At 32.3% G+C, this 18,002-nt stretch overlaps 2 protein-coding genes across 5 annotated transcripts in view; one reads left to right on the top strand and one right to left on the bottom strand.

The window, feature by feature from the left end:
- The first annotated feature begins 919 nt into the window (after positions 1 to 919).
- Positions 920 to 11,441, top strand: LOC100742261 (solute carrier organic anion transporter family member 74D). Its single transcript, XM_003489044.4, has 8 exons — positions 920 to 1,260; positions 1,978 to 2,592; positions 3,100 to 3,209; positions 5,602 to 6,041; positions 6,938 to 7,613; positions 8,720 to 9,101; positions 10,018 to 10,119; positions 10,462 to 11,441. Exons 2-8 carry the CDS (start codon positions 2,262 to 2,264, stop codon positions 10,581 to 10,583), a joined length of 2,163 nt encoding a protein of 720 aa, XP_003489092.1. The 5' UTR covers positions 920 to 1,260; positions 1,978 to 2,261; the 3' UTR covers positions 10,584 to 11,441.
- A 2,261-nt stretch (positions 11,442 to 13,702) lies between these two features.
- Positions 13,703 to 18,002, bottom strand: part of LOC100745012 (solute carrier organic anion transporter family member 1A5) — a 14,052-nt gene continuing 9,752 nt past the window's right edge. For all 4 annotated transcript variants that reach the window (XM_003489067.4, XM_012384902.3, XM_012384900.3 and 1 more), the window contains 6 exons: positions 16,978 to 17,119; positions 16,613 to 16,904; positions 16,319 to 16,511; positions 15,983 to 16,238; positions 15,339 to 15,780; positions 13,703 to 14,686 (listed from right to left, as the gene is read on the bottom strand). In XM_003489067.4, coding sequence (XP_003489115.2) covers positions 13,782 to 14,686; positions 15,339 to 15,780; positions 15,983 to 16,238; positions 16,319 to 16,511; positions 16,613 to 16,904; positions 16,978 to 17,119 — 2,230 coding nt within the window. In that variant the 3' untranslated portion in view covers positions 13,703 to 13,781. The remainder of the gene's footprint in view (positions 14,687 to 15,338; positions 15,781 to 15,982; positions 16,239 to 16,318; positions 16,512 to 16,612; positions 16,905 to 16,977; positions 17,120 to 18,002) is intronic.

Here is an 18,002-nt window from a genome sequence, read left to right as displayed (position 1 = left end):
GAGGCAGCAGACGATGAGATAATTGGAGCGAATTTCGCTTAATGTACCTTTATATTATCATAATTGTCAATAGACATATAAGAATCGACGTTGGTACTTTTCTTTACCGGCCTATCTGTTTATCATAAAGTTTCAATTATTTCTTGGAATTAAGCTAGAAGATTTTTTTCTTATCGGTGTTCTCTAGCACATTATAGTACGTATTACATTTCGTATTATCAAATATTGTCCTCTTGTTACTTATTATTATCTTATTATTATCACGAATCGTATTATCAGCTTTTTAGTGGGTTACATCCGAAGCATTCGAGTGATTTTTATTAAAAATGAGTTTGTAGTGTTCTTTAACACTCGTGGAGACATAAATGCTGGAGACAGCGGAATAGATTAACACTACGTTTCGCCGTTGTTTAGTGAAATATCTTTTTTATATCTAATCGCTTAACTTTCCATTTACTACAGGGAAATTGTGACTTTAGCAGTAGCGGTAAGACATCGTATCGATGAAACGTCATTGATCTTTTGCTCGTCAATATAGTGCTCTATTAGCCCACAATTTTCTTCAAGCTATCCTCTGTTTTCCATATAGTTATTCTATATAGAAAGTAATTTTCTAGTCTACATTGAGTCAGCTCCGAAGTAACTTTCATTCTTATAAGGTCGCATTATCGACATGTCTCCGCAAATATAGATTATCAAAAGTAGACTTTTCAGGATGGAGTCAAATACAAATAAATTCTTCTGATGTTTAAAGAACGGAGAGGAATACAAATAATGGAGGAAGAAAGAAGGCGTGCGCGCAAGAGAAAGGGAGTAGGCAGTAGATCAGACAGTGAGCGAGGAAATAGAGGGGAAGGAGACACGATGTGATCGCAAGAGAGGTAGAAAATGTGCCCGCTTGATAACAGCAACGCGAACCGAAGTACCATAGATGCATCACAGTTCTCCGCGTCGTGATCCTCTGTCGTCCGATCGGTTCTTCGGGGTCGAAAGTGGGGGTCCGCAGGAGATTTCGAACACGGTTTCATCTGTGTCGCTCTCAGAAGACAATTTCAGTCGGAAAGGAATATCGTTCGTTTTCGGACATAACATTTACACATTTTGCAAGAACCGTGTCGTAATTGCTTCGCGAGACGAACCTGCCACTCCATAGGATTCTTATAAATATTTTACTTATCCTTTCGGTGGCGTTCCGGGTATTGGTCCAGCCATTATCCTCAATCGCTTTCGTTTCGACATAAAAATCTTTTTTATTTTACGGTAGGTGTGAGTGAATTTTGTAAGAGCTTTCATACTTTTCAATTGCCTCGTTTCGAAATTTACATCGATTGGTAATTATCGAGTTCGACGTGTAGTTTTCATGGCACATTTTTAAGTTGTTCTATTCGTTTATTCCATTGAAATTTATCTCGTGTATTTATTTCTGGTATTACGTATATTTATTACTTTTCAAATATTTGAATTAGTTTAGCCAGATTTAACCAGATTTCGCGATTTCTCTGGTGATTACCGTTAACGCTACTGAATGTTAGGAATAGTTGTAAAAAGATAATATATTAACGATATCGGTTAAAAGAAGGCAAACATCTGCTGCAAATAAATAGACAAAGCCAAATAATTATTTTGATATGAAGATAAGGAAAGATTTGAGGAGTTACTTTTATCATTGAATGAACTTTGTTTTTATTGATTATATCTAAATTAAAACGAATATCCCCCGATTTGAAGCATATACAATGGTACAGAAAATTTGTAATTACATACGTACTTTCACATTTCCAAACGTCTGCTTCCATTAGTCATCTGTTCTTGTTATGTATCATCAAACTTCAAGACGTTTCGTATAACGTCAATATAAGATGTAACGTACATATGAAATGTCATTCTTAAGGTTTTCGTGAGTGATTAATGAAAGTGTACTCATAATCCTGTCCAAAAAAATCATTAGATTTCTAATCTGACCGCGTATATCTTCAGGTTAAAGGTCATCGACATATCTTGATCGAGTGTCAGAATCAGATCGACGCACGATCGACTTTAACCGCGCGATACCGAAACATGGAGAACACGTGACCGTGGAAAAGTAAAACAGAAGTAGAGTGAGTAGAACGAGAAGCGCCGAGGAGCGTGTTGAAGGAAAAAAGCGATGCCAAGGGCCGCGAGAACAGCGGACGTCGATCGAAAACGTGCGATCAGCGATTGAGGTCAGAGCGATCTCGAAGCTGCAGAGTGGCTAAGTAGTCAACGCGTCGTCGACCAACATGAAAAATAACACGAGCAACCACGAGAAGAACGGGCCGGAGAGCCTGAAGTTGTTGAGGGTACCGTCCACGCCGCCGACTACCCCAACGACGCCTACCACGCCGAGTTCGAGAGGTCTCGAAGACATCTTCAGAGATTTACCCATCACCGACGAAACCTCCTGCGGGATCTGGTGTATACGGAGCCCGACCCTGCAGAGATTCGCTAATAAAAAGGCTTATGTGTTTCTGTACGGTGTGCTTGGATGTATATTCTCAGCGAGTTACGCGTATTTCAACGGTACCATTACTACCATCGAGAAAAGATTCAAGATACCTTCGAAAACGACAGGTGAGAATCGATAAACTTTGACGAAGACGAAGTAACATGGTGTGCTTCCTAACATTGCACGACTTTCAGTCATCAGCTGAAAGACTATTGTACGTAGAATACATACAAGCGTGTAAATTTTCTGATCGAGTTTAGGTTTTTACAGTTAGTAGAATGAGAATAATTCAGATCTTAGATAGGTACATTCAAAGAACTTTTTCTTTTCATTTTAATTTAAAAGCACACCTTTATATGGTAAGTTTTATGTTAAATAATCAGGTTCATATAACGGGTAGTTATATATTTCCAAGTATCGTAATACGACATGGATGAAAACGATTTCTCTGCGATAATGCATATGATAGCGAATGATCCAATAGCTTTGAGAGATTTGCTAAACGGACAAGAAGTATGCGATGTCCTTTTTAACGTATCGAGTGTTTGTACTTTATATCATGAATCAATAGGAGCGAGGCAATTTAATTATTTCCACTGATCCAGAACATTAAACATGCATTTTTTTCCTAGGTCTTATCTCTGTGGGTAACGATATCTCGCAACTGTTTGTATCCGTGGTCCTGTCTTATTACGCAGGAAGGGGTCACAGGCCTCGATGGATCGCATTCGGGATTTATACTGTGAGTTTTAACGAAACAACTTGCTCGTTCACAGTCACTTAAAAACATCCTGAGTTATTTATATACATATGTACTTGATTTCTTTCTGTCTGTCTTTCTCTCTCTCTTCTCTCTCCCTCTCTCTCTTTCGCGAAGACCGACGAACGTAGAGAAAACTATCAACTATCGGCACACGCCCCGAAGAATGAACTAGGAGACGTCATAAACCAGCGGTTGGTCAGTTCTTAATTAAATTAGGAAGCGTTGAAATCGTAGCTCTACGCTCATTCACGCCTCTTTCCATCGTACTCTCGCCACAGTATGCTTAGCTAAGCACTCCATTCATTGGGCAGTGAAAAGGCGCTGCTGGTATGCGTGAACCAGCTCGCGTCACGTATTTTCAATAATTATGTTGAAATAATTCGCGTTTAGTTAGAAGCCAGTTTGTATCACGTCTATTTGGAGCATTCAGAATTCTGCTTGGTTGTATTACGCATAATTAATATTTTCGGAAGTATGAAAATATAACGTTACTATGCTAAATAACGTGGAATAACAACGTGTTCGTATCAGTGACATTTCGCTCGATGTTTAGGTAACTGAAAGAACTTCTCAGTTGCATCGTTTAGAAAAATTATTTATTGCTTTTTCTCCTTCTTCTTTTCTTATTTTAGTCTATTTCTTTTCATATTGATTTGTAAACTATTATCGGTAGAAACATTTTTAAACTCAAGATAAATTTATATATCGACATATTACGTGAAAAAAGGTATATAATAAACCAGAGTGACATATAAAAATCTGGGGATCAATTTCTATCGACATAGTTTCAGTCAAGAATTGCTTGCGCATGGTAAAAAGGTATCTTTACACTCTGCTTACTCTGCACTAATCGTATTCCATGAAACATCGATTTTTTAAGAATCAATGACCCTTAAGAAATTAATAAATCATTATCGAATATTTGATTTTCTAATGTAACAATATAGAATAAATAGAAAATTAAATTTAACAAAAGTTATGCTTCTTTTTTTTATGTATACGTAAAACTGAATAATGTTAATAGGATAAAAATTCATAGACCTTATAACATTTGTTTGTAGCTGTTTTTCATAAATTAATTATTAAATGATGATTAATTCATATTCTAATTGTTTGAGATTGTTTTTGAGTCCTTCAGCATCTTTCGTTACGTCTTTTCGATGAATTAATTACTCAACGTTTATCTCGCATAAGACAGTCGAATACGCGATGAATTATTGTCAGAGCAATCGTTAGATAACGTCACGGTAACAGTAACGGTAAACATGACTTGTAGACAATCGTGTCTAACGATCGTGGATATAACAATTTCATGAAGTGCATGGCATTTTCCAGGCTGATTTTATTTAAGGTATTCACTCAAACTACCAAAGCAATACGTTTCATGATAACCAGCAATCACAAAAAATATGCAATATAAATCTTCAGAATCTTCATTTTATTTGATCTTCATATTGCACTGAATCATTGTCTACCAAAGATATCGTGTCTAGATATCTTTATCACGTTTACAATTTTTAATAAATTGACACTCTCGCCAATATACTATACACCCAGGGTGATTTACAGGGTTTCAGTATGGTGGAATATAATGAAAATTGTGCCATTTCTTTTCGCAAATTCTAATTATGCCTATTTTTCGAATACAAAGGTAGGTTTATCATTCAGAATTAGCTTAAAAGATTTGAGTGTTAACAGTAGCGTACCTTGGTATTGGTTAACAGTATTTTACTTTGGCTCATTGTCGATCGAATCGTATCTACTTTTCTGTCATTAGAAAATTTCTTAAATTTGAGGAAAATATGAAAGTATCGTTATTGATATGCATGACTTCTCTTTTCAATCGCATGTTAAGGACTTTTTTAAAATATTGAAAATCTTCTTTTTTTTCGATTGAAACTAAAGCGAGACCGAAATTTGAAAAATGCGCACATTACAATAGGCTCAAATAACGGTTGAAACGTCGGATAATTTAGTCTTGTTTCTTGAGTAGATAGCATTTAATCGATTAATTAGGGAAAGTTTGGAAATGAACGTTTTTCAAGATTTTTTAAAACTACTATCTCTGTACTTACGACTATTAACAGCACAAAGTGAAAAAATAATAATTGGCTTGATATGGAATAAATACAGAAAAGGAAAAGATATAAATTTCACTTATTTCTAAGTATGGTAGTTATAACACTGAAAAATGTAACTTTGTTACGAAAGACGTAATAACACGTCAGCAGTTATTAGTGTGTCAAACATTGGTCATCGATAATATTCATATTTTAATATCGTAATTAAACTAATGCGAACATCTTATGAAACAAACGAATTATTCCTATTGTAGGAAGCAATAAAAAAATTTACTTGCTTTGTTCTTTAGGTAGTTCTCTTTTGCTGTTTAACGATGCTGCCGCATTTCTTATATGGTCCCGGAGAAGACGCTCTTCTGCTCACGAAAGAATACGGAGCGAAACCGCAAGCTGAAAACTCGAGTCATATACCTGATAAATACCGGAAGTTTTTATGTTTCGGGAAGGAGAGTCGAGAGAATGAATGCGACGATGACGATGGAAATTTCGCGCCTCAAATGTTGCTGTTTATAGCACAGCTAGTATCAGGAGTTGGTGGTTCACTTTATTATACTTTAGGAGTATCCTACATGGACGATAATATACAAAAGTCAAAGACGCCAGCTCTAATCAGCTTTTCGTACTTCTTGAGAATGTTGGGGCCGGCCATTGGTTATGGTCTAGCTTCGTTTGCCCTCAAATTCTACATCAGCCCTACATTAACGCCTACGATTACAACACAGGATCCAAGGTACGCTAAATAATTCATAAAACAGATGGGTAGTTCGATTTTTTTTGCAATGAAAAATAACATCGTTAGAAAATCGAGTGACAGAGTAATAAAATCACTTAAAGTCAAATTTCAGAATATCAAATTGAAATATATATGATACTATTAGCACAATGATTCGCAAAAGTATTTAAACACATGGCTTTCCTTTTTAATATCTATATTATATGTACAACTGATTTACGTTTATAACTGAAATCATAATTTTCTGTCATTTTTGATAGAACAATGTTGTACGATTATTATTTTAAATTATATTATTATTATAAAAAAGCCGATGTATCAGTAAAACGAATGAGAAACGGAATATTAAGTGACCATAAAGCTACATAAACGGATGATACTTCTAAGAATTGGAAATTATTATTAAGCATATTCTCAAAATTTTGGTTACACCATTAGAATACTCAGTCTGTTATATAACTATAAATTAAAACTTTCCTTTATATGTCTTTAAAGATATATGTGAATCTCTCTCATTTATTACAACAAAATATCAATAAGGAATTCTATCATACTTAACGCGTTAACTGTCATGGAAGTCATTCATCAGTCAGATCAGGAACGATCGGCGAGATCAAGAAATCAATTATAGTTATCTAAATCAAATATCCATAAAGTTTTGAATACCTTTGATGTTACGATAACAGTATAAAGTGATAGATGCACCATGAAGTTCTTAAATAATTTGATTGTTTATAATAAAATACGTTACCACCGGATCATATAAAAAACATATATAATTCGTGCGCAAAATAAATTTGATAACAATAGTTACACTGCTAGTTAAGTTTTCTATTAGTATATCTATATTTTCTATTAATAAGATGAACTTATTGATGCTTGAACGTTAATAGGTGGCTAGGTGCCTGGTGGCTGGGTTGGATTATCCTAGCGTTTCTTCTTTTCGTCTTCGCAAGCATCATCGCGCTTTTCCCCAAAACGCTGCCCAGAGCTGCAGCCCGTAAAGCATTAGCGTTGGAACGAAACAAATCGGCAAGCAATATAAAAGACGACGAGGAACCAGAGTTACCCGCCTCTATCGCGGACATGTTGAGGACGTTCAAGCGGCTGCTAACGAACACTACCTTAATGTGTAACAACCTAGCAACTGTCTTCTACTTTATGGGATACATGCCTTACTGGATTTTTATGCCGAAATATATTGAAACACAGTACAAACAATCCGCTTCCGTTTCCTCGTTAATTACTGGAACAGTCGGTTTGGTCTTCAGTGCTTTTGGAATTCTTCTGTCCGGTTTAATCATCTCCAAGTATAAACCCAAGGCCAGATATTTAGCCGCGTGGAACGTGATGGTTGGCGCTATATCGGTTGTAGGGATGATCTCTTACGCGTTCCTTGGCTGTTCCGCCAACGACAATCAAATTACAGTTCAACCGGATGGCGCCCTGAAGACTCTACTACCGTGTAACGAACAATGTCATTGCGATTACGTTACTTACAATCCTGTTTGCTCGGAACATGGGAAAACCTTTATTTCAGCTTGTCACGCTGGATGTCGCAATATGAAGGTTTGATATCGCATTTTTTATAGATTTAAATTAATACTTTTTTTATCGAAGTATTGAAACTATTTCTAAACTAACGCTTTTACTGCATCATCTATTTTATTTTTTACGATTTTGTTTAAAAGTCCAAGTCGCGGATATTATTTAAAGACAAAAGGGAAAAACGAGGAACGTGATAAAATAGTTTTGCTTTGAAAGTTCATCCGTAAAGGAACAAGATTTAATGAATTTAACTATATCCTTTACAGTATGAGGTTTATGCTTCTATTAGGTGTCAGAAAAATTATGGACAAAGAAATAATTGTTATATATTACATTAATTTGTCTGTCAGTCGAACATTGCAAGTTTCTATTATTATAAAAACAAGGTCAGTTATTTCGATATCGAGATATAATAGGACCTCGATTTTCGATTCGAATCGGACGTTCGATTATCCAAACCACATCGGTCAGTAGAGAAAAGCGAATATATGTATATTCTAAATATGCCTGTTTAATGTCGAGAACAGAATGTAGTGTACACGATGACAATGCCAATAGAGTACATGAAATTACAGCAGATAGTATGAAATATAATAATATATTTGATATATTATTATATTAATATATAATTATTAATATATATTATTATATTAATATATATTATATATTATATAATATATTAATATATTTGAACGATACACTGGACAGATTGAAAAATATAATTAACGAAGAAATCATTGAAAGAGTTAAAGGAGGATTTAATAATAGCGAAATAGCAATGAAACAGATGATGTTTTTGTAAAGGATATTCAACATATTCACACATTCAAAAATATCCGTAGCAACATAGACAGGTATTACATGATATGAAAGATAAGAGGAAAGTAATCCTGTGGAATTACTTATTTAAAAGAAAAAAGAAAAATTGAAAACATTCTCCGTTTTCCCCTAATCTTCTAATTCGAATAACGTTTAAATACTCAGCTCGTAATAAACGTTTGTATTTGAATAAGACGATTAAAAGAAAAAGAAAATTATAACTTAGACGCGTATTTTGATTTCAAATTTTAATAATTTATTAATTTTGTAAATGCATAATCGTTACATTTCTATCCAATTATTTCTAGATGCAGGCTAATGGTAGTAAGATGTACACGGAGTGTAGCTGTATCAAACCAAAATTCGCACGTTTGCCATTTTTGTTTGCAAACAATAATTTTACGTATACAACAGAGGATCCGCTTGAGACTCCAGAACCTGATGGGTCAGCTCCTTTAGGCACCGCGGTACCGGGAGCCTGTCCCGTGGATTGTATGCATAAATTTTACGTCTTTCTGGCTGTGGTTTGTCTGCTCAAGTTCAGTGGCGCGACTGGAAGGGCGTCGAACTTCTTAGTTTCCGTTAGGTGCGTCGATGAGAAGGATAAAACAGTGGCTATGGGCTTTGGATTAATGATTATGAGCTTATTTGCGTTCATACCATCTCCCATCTTGTTTGGATTTATTTTAGGTAAGACACGTTATTTAAAGAGAATAGAAGTTTTTTCTCTATACCATATGGTGTTTCGATTGGTTTCGACCGAACATTGTCAGTACGTTCTATAAATATAAGTAGATGTTATCGAATTTTACTAAATTTATTATAGCTAATAGAATTTTAGAACGTAATATTTAATTTATCGAATATTATTTTTATGGTAGATTAAAAGTGTATGATATAAATTGCATTAGAACTTATATTTAATGCGAGAGAGTTTGATATAAATATGTCTACTGTATATGATAAAGTTTTACGGTATGATATGGATATTAAATATTTACATAAACATAGACCATTTGGTGCCTGTTTTTGGTGCCTTAAAAAGATTATAATAAATGAGTAAAAGAGAGGGAACGATATTTCTGTTTCCAACAGCACTTAATTTTACAATGTTAGACTTTTAAAAATACTAACTTTCGTACGAAGATTTTGTATTGATCCTCTGTGACGATAATATGATGTGAAGATTTTTACTGTTATAATTTTTTAATGTGGCTTCAGAAAAGAAAAATACTTCTAGAATAATTTCTTATTATTTAGCCTCACAGAACATATTGGCAATCATTGTCGAAAAAGAACTAGGATAGCCGACATACAGAAAGTACAATAGTAAAGTATATAAAACAGGTTGTGACAAACGAAATAACACAAATTCAAATTGTCATGTAAGAGATGGAAAATTTATTTTAATGAATGAAAAATTTAGACTATATTATTCAAAGTGATGTTCAATTTGTAACATTAGGAAATAATCTGTATTTAATCACAAGAAATCAAATATTTATTTACATATACATTGAATATTTCCGTTTTCTGTTTAACGTGTGTCTGTCATTTATTCGACTAAAGATTGACTAAATATTTCTCCTTACATATTTGCCCACAGATAAAACGTGTCTTGTTTGGGGAAAAACATGTTCAGGTACAGGAAATTGTTGGCTCTATAACGGGGAAACGTTGAGATATCTACTGAACTTTACAGCAGCCAGTAAGTTTGTTGTTCGATTCGTTTTGGAAATGTTAACTCAGACTTAGCAAATATTTCACTTCCAAAATAATAAAATCATATATCAAAACAATTTCGTGCGCCTTTTTGCATTTACGCTCGTTATCGAAATGCCTTTAATTCTTTTATTGCACTTATGAATAAATGGAAAAGTAAATGGAAAATATGGTATTATTGTGAAAATGCCAAAAATCGCACGAATTTTATTTTGTATCAAATATCGCTTGAAATTTCGATTTATGCTACATAATATTCTACCTTTACAATAATAATAATCCGTCTCGCAAGATAAGTTCGTTAGCATTATGATATTTTTCTTCTTAGCGTTCGTAACGATTGGTACGTTGTTTGACGTGGGTGTCTGGTATTTCGTGAAAGACGTAAAAATCTTCGACGAGGAGATCGAGCTGAAAGACATAGCCGAAGAATCGGGAGAGACACTTTGAAACTGAGCCACCAACGATCGAGCTAGATCGCTTCGTTTCAAGGAAATGTGGAGTTAAGGTTGAGGGGCGAAGTCATTCGTGAAGAGAAAAAAAAAGACGGGAGCGTTGGAAAAAAGGAGAGCCGACGAATAAAGACTTTACAAGTACCTTAAGCAACTTTTTGGATATTTAAACGCTCGTAGTACCTCAGGTAGAACTTACTGTTGACTAGTTCACTCGTGAGGCATAGTATTTGAAGAAGAAAATGAATTTCATTTTTTACTGTCCCCGTTTTATTACCACAATTAATAATAGTTTTCATCGCTTATGAGAAGCCTGACACCCTCCTATCAGATACAAACAGCGTAAGAAAATACGAATGTAAAGAGGCTCACCAATAACAGTACGAGACTTTCGAATTAGTCATAAACCTGCGTTTCGTGTACAAAATATAGTCTAAAGATAAAACTTTCAATCCATTGGTGAAAGGAGGTTTTTTTTTAATTTTTAATCGAATAGCGTAGCGTAATGTATCGTGTTTCTTCAAATCAATGAAGCGTTGCCATGTTTTAGAATAATATTAAGATGAAAATCTGTTCGAATACGATCATTATATATATACATATATTTTTTACTCGAAGCAAACTAATTTACGTAACATAAACTCGAACGCAAAAGTTGAGGAGTTATTGAAATTATATCGTATTAATATCGAGGTTCGATTGGTTGCAAATAATCTGTCAATTGATTTTTTAAATCGTTAAAGAAGAAGGAAATTAATAAAAGTACATAGTATGAAAACATTCAGGTATATTTAATTTTTATTTGCAGCACAACTCGGAAGAATGTCACTTAATAAAGATACAGTGTTATGTGGAATTCCGTTGTCGTAAACAATCCCTGTTAAAAATGAAATTGATATCGTTAACAATAGAAAAAAGCAATAAATTAGGGGATTTCAATTTGAAATAGAAACTTATTATTTTGAAATTTTTATTTTAATAGTATATACACATGTTTCAATAAAACAATTTTATCTACACCAATCTGTATTTAAAACAACCCGACTTACTATTTGTAAGGATGATTCTTTATTTTTGAAATTCGAAAGAGATACTATATACCTATATATACCTACTTTCTAATTAACGAATTAAAATGGTACATTTATTTGCACAATTACAGTTCAAAATTTGGTGATTGATTTTCATTTTTGTTTCATTTACGCGATTGTATAAACCATTCAAGAACAAATAAATGAGACGAACAAGTTAATTAATAACATATTTGAATAATTTCGTAATAAATATATAAAAGAATTTAACAGATATATATATCGAACGTTGTAGTATTCGTATTTTATACATAGATATATCAAAGAATAACAATTTGAGTCAAAATTTTTATTATATTTTTGTTGAGTCACATTTTTAATACATAACCAGTGTATAAAACAGTTTATTAAGGTAAGTTAGGTATATTCTGCCTGAAATACATAAAATTAAATAAAAATGGACATATTATACAGTGTTTATATAAAAATATTTCTAAATAAAGAAATTACTATAATTTTAGATATTATTATTAATTATATGAATATATATGAAATGCATCGTCATATATATGAACAATTTAATTTTTCCGATTACTCTTTAATTTTATTTTAATTCGTTCGTCGTTGGCAGTGTTATATAAAATTAATTGTGGTCATACAGTCTTTCTTGATACGTATCGGTGATTAGTTATGTCAATTTGTTTTTTTTAAATATGAAATAGATGTGTTACATGAACATAAATCTAGAATATTTATTTTCTAACAGATTCATCTAATATTTTTAGACGAAGAAAACCTGTACTTAATATATTTCATAAATTTGTTATCGACTTTCAATAATCTTGATCATTTCGCTTGATAGTAGATATAAATTTCCACTCGAGTACTAGAAAATCCTATACCACAGAAGAATTAAACTAAAAATAAAGTAACGATACTTTTAGGATAACTGACCGTATGTTATCTTAACCGCTCCACTTTTTTTTGCCGATTCATTATCAGTGGAAATAGATCGAGTTAATTATGTTTGAGTTCTACAGCTAAACACTGTAATTTTCATTGTACTCTAAACATTAATAATCAATCGATTTAATTGAATTGGAATTTTATGGAAATTCTGACTGCTATATTTTTTTCCTATAAATCTTTTTATAGTATAGATATAGTCTGTAGATCGCTAATATTCTTCTACTGAAAATTTTTACCAAATTCAAACTATCGTCAATCACCTGTAAATTTGTACTTTCTATATCTGTTTTGGTCAGTCGTGGTTATAAGGTTATAATGGTGTTGTATAGCGAACTGTTTTCATTCCTTCGATATAGATAATTACCAATAAAAAAATATAAGTTGCATATTTTTCTAAATATCCGAAAATTACTCCTTTGTTAATGTTATTTAAAAACTTGATCACTTGTTTGGTGTTCAAGATAGTTTTAAAAAATTAGATATGATTGAACTTTAGCACTAGTTTATGTTTATACAATATAATAGGAAAAATATATTCTTTTCCTAAAAAAATATACTTTCATGCTAATAAATAATACTGACCTTGCAAAATTTGGAAAGCAAGTTTGGGAAAAATTTATATTTTATCTTTGCACGTCGCATTATACTTCCACCTTCTACTAGAAGGAGATACTTTATACATTTTTATATTATTCTTAAGTTACATCTTTTTCTTTAAATGCAAAGAATTTAGTCTTCAAAAGTCATAAAAAAACGTATTTTTATGATATTAATAATTTTTTGAGCATTTTTCTGAAATTTCAGGCAAAATTATTTGCTTAAAACTATCTTTGATATACAAAATATTCTCTTTAATTCTTATTTATCTGTACTTAGAAGTATTTTAATTAATTTACTTATATTCCTTCTATTCTACAAAGATTCAATTAGTTATATGTTACTTTACGAAACTACAATTCAGCGAAACAAATTTTTTGCAACATATGATTTCATAACATATGATTTCATTAAGATTAAAGAACTTACTTTTACATGATAGCTCACGCTTTAACGGTTTATGAATAATTGTGCGTATTATAGAATTAAGATTCGACAGATAAAGAAAACTAGCCAAAAGTGTTAAATAAATAAAGTGTCTTTATAGATTTTCGTATAAAATTTCAAAATAGAGAACTGATATGTAACATAGTTGTACATTAGAGATCAGTGCGCAGTGTTCCTAGACTGCCCTTACTAGATGCTTTTGTGCTAACGCTTTCGCGGGATTCGGATCGATTTGCAGGAATCTTACCATCCGTTAAGCTGCCGAACCCTGATGAATATTGACCCCTCGAGAGAGGTCTTTTCGGTGCCATAGCTACTAGCGGGATCCCTATTTTACTTTCCATGTGAGTTCCGTTTTCATTTGATCTGAAGGACTCTTCGCCTTCTTCGGTTTGCTGTTCAGCGTTTAGTTCATATCGATCAATAAGTGATTTTACACCTTTCGCGGAAGCACGCGAAACAGGAACATCTACTATTGGTATACCAACTTCGTTGAAATCTCCCTTCTTCTGTACCTCAACGTCTTGCCTCTTTCTCGAAAATTTGAAACTGCTAGTTTCCGAAGAACCATCTATGTGTTTCGCTTGTCTCGGATCCCCGTAGTTATCCGGATTAGGAAATTCACGTTTAAAGAGCGAGCTTTTCGCGGAAGAGCTGCGATCGCTGGTATAAACAGAATCGTAGTCCTTCCCCATAATACGCTTCCGCGATCTTGGCTCCACGCTGCTTAAATCACTTTCTACATCGGAATCGAGATTCAACGGCTTGTATGCTATCCTTGGACTCGATTTTTTTTTACTTTCTTCGTCGCTAGAACTTAACTCGTCCTCCGACTCTAAGTTTCGAATCATTGACTTTCGATTTTGCGTCGTTTGATTCAGCGATGATTTTGAGTCCGTTCGACGATCCCCAGGACCGATGGGACCATATTTCAGAGTTGTTTCCTCACTCTTGTCTTCCTCTTCTTCCTCATTCTTCTTTGACAGACTTTCATTTAGGGACCTCGTTGATATATTCAATTCCTCGTTCGCGATATCTACTCGAACTGGCGTGTCATCTAAAAAAGGATGGTTTTAATTTAATCGTTCCACTTCTTAGTAAAGATAAAAGCTGCATCAATACGACATTTCATTTACGATTTTTCTAACACTGCGGTTATGAAAGGGATGCCAAGCATTTAATTAATATTCTTTCTTTTCGCTATTATTTCTTTCTTCACTGGGGTCTTTGAAATTTACGAAGTTCACGATAATATATTTTTAGACTTATGACAAACTAATCAGTCGTTGAAATTCTTCTTGCATTTCTGATTTTCGTAACATGCTTCTATGTTTATTACTTCCAAAAGTGTTTATGCATTATTTCACGGCTTGTCTAATTGTTTAATTACGACACGATATAAATATCGTTACATACGAAAGATTAGATAACATTGTATCGATGTAATTTAAATAAAATTATATATACGAAGAAAAATTGCGTTCCGTAATATTTAATCATAATATGTAAGAGCTTTAGAATATTTTTCTGAACAATCATGGCTTCAAGTTAAATACATCTTGAATTATAATAGATTTGCGTTAAATGGTAGTTGTTCTTAACATCAGTTGAAAGTTTTTCTAAGTTTAATTATTAAATTATTAGATTATTAATTATTAAATACTTGAGAAGGCTGATGTTCTACAAATCACGGTTGCCAATGTACTTACTATCATGGTCAGGCTTAGTTGGTTCCTCTTGTTGACTAGTCGCAACGTCAGGATTGCGCATCAATTTTCTCAGTTCAGTCGCTGCTGCTGGTTCTTCGTCTTTCTGAATATAAAGCTCCAAGTCTCTGCAGAAGAACCACACTAGGGTTTTCAATATGACAGACAGAACTAATAGTGAACCTGTCATGTAGCACAGATAGTTGCCAAGCTTCAAGCCATCATGGAGATGGCACACAGATCTTTGAGTTCCCCAATGTCGGCACGTTAGATTTGCAATCACATCGTAAAGAATTTTTCCGGGAATATTCGCAAGTATAGCCAAGCACGACATCCACAAGCCTATGCTGATGGCCTTGTCCTGCGTGTTGACTGATCTCAAGATTATCAATATATCTCCCACGAAAGTTGATGCAACTAATATGCACGTCAACAGACTTCCGGACTAAAGGAGAGAAAACTATCATTGACTAAATTATAATCGTTGCTACGTAACTATGTTAAAGAGCTAAATTTATGAAATCCTAGGGTTTCGAAATTTAGAAAATTAAAAATTGTAATTTAGAAAAAGAGATGAACAAAAAAAAAAAAAAAACGAGAGAAATGGGAAAGATATATAACATTTCAAGGAATAGCAAGATACTTGCCTCGAAAAGTATCCAATTATTTTGACAACTAGTAGAAGTGCAAGGTCCATCGATCACTTCCACTTCCATTCCTATCTCTTCTTCTATGCAGCTGCAACCACTGTAAATTGTTACGCCATTTATAAATTTGGAAGAAGTGCATCCAGCGTGACAAGGACTATAAAAGACAATGGTGCCTTTGTTATCGCAGACTGGACGAAAATCAGCGTCATACGAACAGCCGCAATTTCTGTTACAATACTTCAACAGGACGAGACTAAAAAAAGATATATACTGAATAATAATGACTAAAATGATTATTGAATTTTCTATTCCATTTGCTGTTGATGTACTTACGATCCGTTTCTAGTGGTACCAACAATAGGCTTTTTCTCACAAGTTGAGGCAGACAATGAGAAAATAATTACAGATGCTAAAAGTACGACGATGATACTGTAACCAATGATACACTTAGCACCAGGTTTCGCCTTCGAAATAACTAGGCCAGAAACGATCACGATCAAGGCGACTAGAATAGGTTTCAAGATATCTGAAAATAGGTAATACATTAACTTAGTCATACGTTATACGACATTGTTATATCTCAAAATTGTATCTCAAAATTATACTGAGATGTAATTCGTATCCTACTTAATATTAATCTTGACGAAGCTGGATCTTCGAAGCCGAGTAACATCCCACTTGGCTTCGGTACGTGAAATCTTGATTGCGCAATGAGATTTTCAAAACTAATAAAATGCACAATCGCCATAACGTAAAGACTACAAGAAACGACTTGGCAAATCAAAGTTTTATTAATGAACAGTCTACCGACCGATGGCCAGAAATTGGAATTACCAGCTTTTCGGCTAACCAATCTGCGAGATGTTCGATTTTGATTGTTGGAACTATGTAATAACGAGGCAGCAGCTTTTTCGACAACCTAGTGGAAGAAATATCGTTTTATAGATACGTGTTTAGTATCATTAAACAGGCAAAAATAATTAGATAATCACCTCAGATGGTAGCATTTGAGGAAACCATGAAAGAAGCAAACCAGGAACTATGAGTAGTATCGTTAGAATTGGTAACCCTAACCACCATGCGCCGATTTGTTCTCTGTAGGACTTTATCAAGCTCAAAGTCACTGCGTCGACTCTGTATGAATAAAAATTTTCACAAAGCATTGAATATATATTTTGCGTAAGTTATATCAGTATTTTAAATTTTGATTTATTAAAAAATAATTTTGGATATCGTTATTCTGGCTTTTATCAGAACATTGGTGCTCAAGAACTTTCAATATTTTTTTTAGAATATCTTATATGCAGAACTTTACAGTGGTATCTGCCTTTAAAAGGTTATAAAATAATCGAATTTGCGTAAATTACAATGAAACATAAGTAATACATTTCATTTATAATTTTTATTCGAATGAATTTTCGTTAATTCTATGAACATTTGAAGTCGTTATTTCTTTCTAATTGAATGTTAGTTTGCTATTTATAGAATTTTAAATAAGGCACATTATATATATTTCTGATATATATATATATATATATATATATATATATATATATATATATATATATATATATATATATATATATATATATATATATATATATATATATATATATATATATATATATATATATATATATATATATATATATATATATATATATATATATATATATATATATATATATATATATATATATATATATATATATATATATATATATATATATATATATATATATATATATATATATATATATATATATATATATATATATATATATATATATATATATATATATATATATATATATATATATATATATATATATATATATATATATATATATATATATATATATATATATATATATATATATATATATATATATATATATATATATATATATATATATATATATATATATATATATATATATATATATATATATATATATATATATATATATATATATATATATATATATATATATATATATATATATATATATATATA

The sequence above is a fragment of the Bombus impatiens genome, unplaced genomic scaffold (assembly GCF_000188095.3).
Source record: "Bombus impatiens unplaced genomic scaffold, BIMP_2.2 scf_0317, whole genome shotgun sequence".
NCBI lineage: Eukaryota > Metazoa > Arthropoda > Insecta > Hymenoptera > Apidae > Bombus > Bombus impatiens.
The sequence above is the reverse complement of the archived record's forward strand: the minus strand, read 5'-3'. Positions and strand labels throughout refer to the sequence as shown.